The sequence below is a fragment of the Seriola aureovittata genome, chromosome 6 (genome assembly GCF_021018895.1).
Source record: "Seriola aureovittata isolate HTS-2021-v1 ecotype China chromosome 6, ASM2101889v1, whole genome shotgun sequence".
NCBI lineage: Eukaryota > Metazoa > Chordata > Actinopteri > Carangiformes > Carangidae > Seriola > Seriola aureovittata.
The window spans coordinates 9,963,740-9,972,005 of record NC_079369.1 but is presented as its reverse complement, the minus strand read 5'-3'; the positions used below and the strand labels follow the sequence as shown (position 1 = coordinate 9,972,005).

Sequence of the window (8,266 nt, the reverse complement as noted above, 5' to 3'; positions counted from 1 at the left end):
CTATTCAGGTAACATCCATGCTGAATCCCTTTGGCTGCTGCTGTCACAGATAAAACATGCTTCTCACTTGATCTTGCGTTGTTAATATTGGATGAAAAACTCACCCTGCAGCTCTTGGATTTCTCAGTTATTGGACATGATTTCCAGTCTCTTCTGCCACTTCCTGGTCATTTTTTACTACAGCATACTCTCAAATTCCAAAATCAATATGCCTCTGTGTGCCAGCACAAAGATGAAAACTACACAATGAATTTCAGTATTTAAGAATAGTTTAGTTCTCCTCTTGAGTATTTTATTTCGTGGGACACAGTACTTCTTTGGGTAATGTTGGATAAACTGCATACTACTTCTCTCTCTCTCTCTCTCTCTCTCTCTCTCTCTCTCTCTCTCTCTCTCTCTCTCTCTCTCTCTCTCTCTGACTCTGGAGCTGCAGGATCCAGATCTGATAAAACTACTCCACACTTTATTACTTTTATTAGTAGTAGTAGTAGTAGTATTGTTATTAATTGGTGCTGCTGTCGTTGCTGCTGTTATTGATAATAGCATTAAAACCTATGGGTATTGCTACTATTATTTTCACTACAGTCAACTATCAACAGTATAGGCTACAGCTGCTCTTGGTTCCTTTTATCTGTAAAACATTTAACTCAACAATAGACGACTGTATAGGCCTATCTAACTGTGACTGGACACACATGGCATATTAATGGATCTACAGCCTGCATGCAGTCCATGTATGTAGTATTTCCTTTACCTGTGCTTAAAGGCCCTATACACTCATGGACATTTGTTTGTTTGACAATCCTCTGAACCTGCTATTAGTTTTGTTGCACCTCTTTGGGTGGGAGAAATTACACCTTTTATCGCTATCATTGGTTCTTGAAATTTGGTGACTTTATGTGATTAGAGCACAGCTCCAACAAACTGAGCAGGGGGTCTAATGAGCCAAAATAAGTGGAAACACTGGTACAAGACCTTTTTTATGTTGACTTCAAATGAAGTGGTTTACCCAGATGTAGGTCAGATGATATGGGCTTGAGTCATAAATGTAATGTAACGTTAGACTGAACCTGACTGAATTGTTTTTGGGGGGAAAAAAATTGCCTGTGCATTTAGCATTGATGGCTCCTGGTGACTTCACATGCACCTGAGCCTTATGCCTTGAAATACTTGTAACCCTCCCTTTTCATGTTGGCTCCGCAGCAGAAGCAGCAGCAGCAGCAGCATATAAAGAGATAAAGCAGACATTGACTATGCCACTGTGGAATCTGAAAGGGTAGGCACAAAGAGAGAAAGCGTTGCAATATCACAGAACACCCAGCTGAGGTCAGTGTTTCTCCACCGGACGCCTCAGTGTGGACAGAGACGTCACTGCCACCAAAAATCAGTAGCTGCAATGTTGGCTGTTTTTTCATTATTTAACCGAGGAGCCACTTGGAAATCACTACTTTTGTTGTAGACATAGGCAGTCTTCTAATCCGTTTGTTTTCAAGCATGTAAACTGTACAACTGTTCGCATCAGCTGAGAAATTGCACAAAAACGGTGTGGGTGCGTTCTTTAAATCACTTCCTAACAAAGAGAAACAGGAGCAGCAGCAGCCCAAATATCCATGCGTCCCCTTTAAGACCGTTTTGGAATAATTAATGACGTCGAGCTGTAAACACGACTGACGCTCAGCTGCGTGGCCGAAGCATCCTCAGACCAAGAGCCCGAGTCCTCTCTAGGTTCCCTGTGTTTATCTCTCGACGGGACCGCTGAAAGGCATTAAAACAACTGCGGTTCACCTCGACTCTCTTATGCGGTCTCCAAAACCAAGACGGCGGTGCTGCATCTATCCTACTAAGTGCCATGGCTAGAAAGACGGACATCCCCTCCTCTTACTATGGTGAGTCGGTTCGTCTTTGTTGTAAACGGCGATGTTTTTCCAATGTAACGTTATGACAGCAGGAAATAACGCTGTATTCATCTGGCTGAATGATGTTTGACCCCTCACTGTGATTTTCGGGAACGTTAGCTAGTCCAGTTGCTAACTGGGCTATTTAGAGGCTATTTAACGGCTGGCTGGCATCAAATACGCAGTAACGGCAGAATAACGTTTATAAACGTTATTAACGTTCGAATAGTTAAGTAACCTAACGCCCCCCCCCCCAACCCCCACCTTAGTGTTTTTTTTTTTTGTTACAATGCCTCAAAAATTATCCGTGTCCCCACTGTTAAGTAGATAACTCCTGTAAAAATTATTTTAGCCTTGTATTGTTTACCTGGTAAATCAGTCACCACTTTCCTCCTCCACTTGTCGTCACTTCGTCTTTGTTGTAAACGGAGATATTTTCCTGTCAAACTACTGTCTGACAGCATGACATGGTTGGTCAAAAAACATTCGTTGGTGCTGCAAACGACCATGATCATTGATGGATCTGTCGATTATTTTAATCGATTAATCGTTTGGTCTAGCTTTAAAATGACAAATAGTCACAATTACCTAATGCCCTAGATGATGCCATCAAATTACCTTGATTTAGTCTATTACAAGTCCAAAACCTTAAGATATTCAATTTAATTTTATCATGTAAGACAAAGAGTGCCTCCATTATTGAGAAAATGAATTGATTAACTTATGGTGTACCAGCTGACAATAAATTGACTGTCAGTTGACAAATCAATAAATCCTTTCAGATGTAATCTTTAGCCTGAATGATGTTTGACCCCTTGCTGTGAGTTGGTACATTTAGCTTAATTGACATACAATATGTAGTAATGGTAGAATAGTGTTCTTTTAAATGGTTATTTACAATGGAATAATACTGCCTTTGAATGTTTCTAATGTATCACCTTAAATGGCTTAAACGTTATGCGTATCCTCTGTTAACTTTTGATACTCGTGATATGATTTTCTGCCTTATATTGTTCACCAGGTGCTCACAATAAGAGTCTATTATCAAGTCTTAACTGCACTCCTCTACTCTCCACTCTTGTTGCCCACAATGAGAATAATTACAGTGTTGTAACAGCTGCAATCCAGATATTGTGGTCAATGTCCTCTGTTTACAGTTTTAATAAAAAAGGATGTATTGTCTCCAAGTAGCATTTTTGCTGCTTCAGGCTTATGGACATATTTAATCCATGGGGAGATTTTCTGTCCATTAGCCTGCCTTAGTAATCATGTTGTTTATCAAAGCAATATAATCCTCTATCACCACCAGATGCCTAACATACAGCAGTGTGTATCTCGTGAAACAAAGAGTCACTTACCCTGGTGATTTTCACCAGACTGGTGGCTTTTTGAGCTTTGATGCCAGTCATACTTCAACAGTTAATATTCCATTCCATATTTAGTCATTTTGATGATTTTATCAATTAATAATATTGATTTTGGCAACTCTAGAATGCTTTCAATGAAAATGTTCCTTACATTAGCAAACAAATTATGTTCCAAAGAAAATGTCATTTCAGATTTTATTTGGTCTTATGTGGCTGTGGTTAAGGAGTAACCTCTGTCATGTCATTTCGTAATCACCAAAAGGCAAAGGTAGACAAGTAGCACTTATCAGGTAATCAGGCCAACCCCATCTGTAACACGGAAGTGTTACCAAAGTCTTCCATATCAATATCAGCAACAAATGCATATTATCGCAAAGCTCTGTCTAAGCTGTATGTGATAATTGCTGCCGAGATGTCAGTCAGGTACAGTAATTGTACTGTCTCAGAGTGACACAGGCATCGTCAAGCTCTTGATGGGGAAAACTACTGTGTCTTCCTGTTATTTCCCCACTTGCTTGCCCGATGTGTCCCTCAGACCTCATGACTCCAGCAGTCTGCCAATCATAACTGCAACATGTCAGCTGGCGTTGATTCTCACTGCTCTCTGCAGATATGCAGCTCACCATTGGGGCCTTCAAACCATATCACTCCCTGCTCACAAGTTCAAGCTTGTGCTTTACAGTATGCCATAAACCTAGAGATTGTGTGTAGAGTGTTGTAAGTATACAGCTTAGTGAGCACAATGTTGAGCCTGTGTATTATTATTATTATTATTATTATTATTATTATTATTATTATTATTATTATTACACACACTATATAGTTGCATATATTATACAGACTGGTATGTACATACTTGCATTACCTTCTATTGCTGCAGGTCATGTGGTACTCCCCAAAGATTTACATAGAATATAGTGAGACAATTTAATTAAGGAACATAATTTTGCCCTAGAGTCCAGTGACTGAGCAAGTGGAGCATAGGATAGAGTTATGGTGCCTCCCTGTGTTTAGGTCAGCTGCTTTATGTTATTGGCTCCCTGGTGCTTTCGTTCCATCAGCTAGCTTGGCTGAAGAGCAATTTAGAGTATTTTGGTCTCACAACTGAGCACAGAACAAGACAAATTGTACATCAGAATCGCCTACCCAGTAGTGTTGGCAGCTAATGTTTCACACTCTGCTTTGTTTAAATGCAGACTAAATGTGGAGTGCGCAGTGTAGAAAATCACCTTTTGTTGCTGATATTGTACTGTGAATCTCTGTCTGTCTTTTGTGATTTATGATGCTGATAATGATTCTGCCCAATCTATTATTTCCAGTCCAGCTAGTTTGAATGATATCGGTCACTCAGAAAATAAAACAGGTTTCTTTATAAACTTACCATATTGCAGAGACACAGAATTGTTAAACAGGAATACATAGAAGAAACAAACAGCTTTTTACCGTCAAGACATGTTTTGCAGAGGAAGTGCTAGTGTTCTCACTTTTTTTTTTTTTTTTGCTCTCACCTTCCTACTCTCGTAAAAGTTATCACTACACATTTCTGAGGAAAGTGGGGAAACCACTAACACTAAGATATTAGTGAACCATGTGTTGGCAGGTAGTCAACCTAGCTACCATCCCATCATTCACATCCAGTTGCTCTACATCCCAGATTCAAGTGTATACTTGAGGCTGGTATATTATGTAACATTCCTGACTATGTAGCAAGTGTTGCAGTGGGCTTACACTGTATTGCAGAAATGTTCAGTCAATCAGAAAAGTAGAAAAATAGCTCATAATCATTCTGTGACAGGTTTGTAAGTAACAATTTAGATATGAGTTCCATTCACCACAGAAAGTGTTGAGTCGGGCACACTGTTAATTAACAAATTTTTCGCATGGGCAGCTTCCCTTAACGCTGCATTTTTATACTGAGTCAATGCAGAGTCTTAACAGAAAGCTGAGAGCTGTGGTTTAGAATCAAACATTCACAGCCTCGTCCTGTGAAATTGCAGTCAGAAGGTTGTGGCTCAAATGGCCCATTTTGCACCCAAGACTAAGTGCTATTATGGGCTTTTTAAGTGTCACTGTCCCCTGCAAATACTTGCTTTAAATGAAGACCAGTGCTGGCTCCATAGTGCTACACATTTTGTTAGTCTGTATGGCAGACTTGTCTGTATGGTCAGTATCTGTTCAGTATTTTTAACAAGGTTATTTTCTGTTGCTACTAATTTCATGTGTCTTTTCTCAAGATAGCTGTGTCAATGCCTGGAAGTTTGAAGTATATTATTCACGCTAATGATAGGGTGAGTGTGTAAATAATTTCAAAGATTCACTTCTGCACAGAAGCGAACACTGGATGGTTATTTGTTCAAGTCTGTGAAAATGGGACATTTAGCTGTGAAGAGGTTTTCTTGGCAACAGCAAGGAGACTTTAAATTTCCAATTTGCAGTACAAATACAGTTGGTGTTTCTTTATGACTAAAAGGCTAAGTGACATTGACAGTGATTTATGAAACACAATCCAAAGATATACTGGAAAAGAAATGCAGCTACATTCATGCTAGACATGTAGATTTTGATTCTCGGGTTCATGACTTTTGATAGGTCTAACGTGATAAACGATGCAGCTAGCGTTATCAAAGCAAACGAGTCATTATCCTAAGAGCAAAAGATAAATGATGTTGTGATGTAAACATGCTTTGTTGCACAGGTGAGAGCCTTGAATTGCATCTTGCCAATTTGCTTAGACATTTAAGGGTTTTAGCAGCTTTTTCACTGATCTGAGCTAAATGTGTGCAGACTGTTTGGAGATAGCTGTTATTGTGGACTCCATGTTGGACAACAGAGGCAATAAAGTTATATTGATATTGACCAAATCAAAGGTTTTAGGGATAAATTGTGCTCCTATCTAAAAGAGAATATCACTCAATTTAGGAAATCAGATTTGTTTAACTAGTTACGTACTAGTTACGCACTAGAGTCATTAAATCATAAGAACAATTTCTTGTTCTTCTGGTAACAAGTGAATCAAGAGTTGAACTCTGATGTACTGTGACACATACATATATTCAGTAATGTGCTGAAAGTCGAGTCAACATGATGTAATTTTAAAAACATCACAGCAGAATGTAATGCTATGCAACAAAGGAAATTTGTCCTGGTTGCGGGCCCACCACTGCAGCAGGTTTGCCATTGACGGAATATGCGGTGTTAATAAATAGCCATGTGATTCCTCGGCTTTGCCTTGGCCAAAGATTGCAGCACTGAAATCAGCTGTTTCACCAGTTCCCAGTGTGATGCTCTCACAGCAAGCAACTTTTGGACGCTTGGTTTGGTGACTGTTTCATCTGCAACACAGATTGCACTGCGATCCTTTGCTCAAACAGCCACTGGAGCATGATGACTGTGGAATTTCACCTCACAGGACAGTCACTTTGGAGTTTGTCTCTTATGCCAAGCTGTTCTTGCCGTTTCTTCAAAGCGCAAGTGGTGCCACTGCCGAATGGCGAAAGTGGCTGACATCTCTCCTTGCTTAAACTAGCCTTTATTGCCCGCTACATCCCAGGTCTTACAAAAAACGTTTCACATAGCTCGATTCCTAAGTTTGTGTTTCTGGCATTATCATGGACTGTGCGACGCACCAGTATGCCCCTTTCCTTGATTATATCAGAGTGTCGATTTTGGCAGCAGTATGGCTCTATTGCATCATAGATGTGCACAGCACTCGGGTCTTCAGCTTCTATGTATTGATGATGTAATGAGTTACTGTAATGTATCGTTCCATGGTAGAGGATGTCCACAGATCAGTTGTTAGCGACACACTGGCCTTTCATTTCCATCGCAATATTTTCACGCCTGCAGTCATATTGGTGTTTAATAGTATTCCAGTGTGCAGTAAGACGGGACACCGTAGCTAGGTTTTAAAAAATGCTGTATTTCTCTGAACCTTTCACAGTGTACTGCATATTAGCTAAAGGTCTAATATCTTTGACAATGAAATTCACCAGCAAATTGGAGATTTGCAACCGTCTTCATCACATGATCAGTGACTCGTCGACGTTATGCTTAAAGTGTGATCAAAGACTAATATTAATTCAGATTAGTTCAAATGTCTAATACCAAAATTTCATCCTTACCACGGTACCATTAGGAACATGGACACACTTGCATTGCACAGGAAAAAATCCATCCCCATCTTAATTAGTCATTTAGTCCATTACAGAGTCTTAAACCTTATTTTCCTAAAACGTGCAAATAAGTCTGCCCACAGGGTGAGATTATTTACAGTAACCTGTTTCCTCTGCAGATTAATTGAGTGATTATTTCCTCTTGGTTTTTCAAGATATCAACACTAATTTCTAAACAAAACCTGACTATGAGGAAGCTCTACAGGAGAAATGTGAAATTAACTATGGAAGTAGTCTTAAATACTGAAGACAGACTAAAGGATATTGTGTATACACTGGTAAAGCTGTGTAGATGTTTATATGTTAAGTGTGCTCCTTTGCCTTGGTGTGTGTATTTATTATCAAGATGTGGCATTTCTACATATTTTTAAATCTTTATAAATCCAGGCCAAAGCCAGTTGAGCCTGTCACTGATCCGCAGTAGCAAGTCTGGTTTCACAGGAACACAGGGCTGCAACTGACATGCCTGGAGGCCCCCACAGAAGTAACCAAGGTCACAAAGCTCCAGCCACAATTCTGCTACATCCCCACTCTGAGCAGCAGGCTAGCTGTCAGTGTCTGACACTGTCAGATGCTAACTCCCCTCTTGGGGGTCGAATCCTAGCCTGGATCCCGCTATTCTCTGCATTTTTGGGGATGTCAGCTAGTACTGTGTCTTTGCTTCCCTCTGAAACTGTGCACAGTAAATACTGTTCATGCACTGATAGGAGTTAACCCAGTGGGCTACCAAGCCAGATATGCCAAGTACACAGTCCTCAATCATCTGCTAATAGTTTCAGAGGATCCCAAGGGACTCTCCTAAGTAAACCTAAACCAGAGATCTGGATGTTGT

General features: G+C 40.0%; 1 protein-coding gene across 6 annotated transcripts in view; it reads left to right on the top strand.

Annotated features, from left to right (window-relative positions):
• Positions 1-1,674: 1,674 nt before the first annotated feature.
• Positions 1,675-8,266, top strand: part of slc44a5b (solute carrier family 44 member 5b) — a 33,546-nt gene continuing 26,954 nt past the window's right edge. For all 6 annotated transcript variants that reach the window (XM_056379054.1, XM_056379053.1, XM_056379051.1 and 3 more), the window contains exon 1: positions 1,675-1,886. In XM_056379054.1, coding sequence (XP_056235029.1) covers positions 1,850-1,886 — 37 coding nt within the window. In that variant the 5' untranslated portion in view covers positions 1,675-1,849. The remainder of the gene's footprint in view (positions 1,887-8,266) is intronic.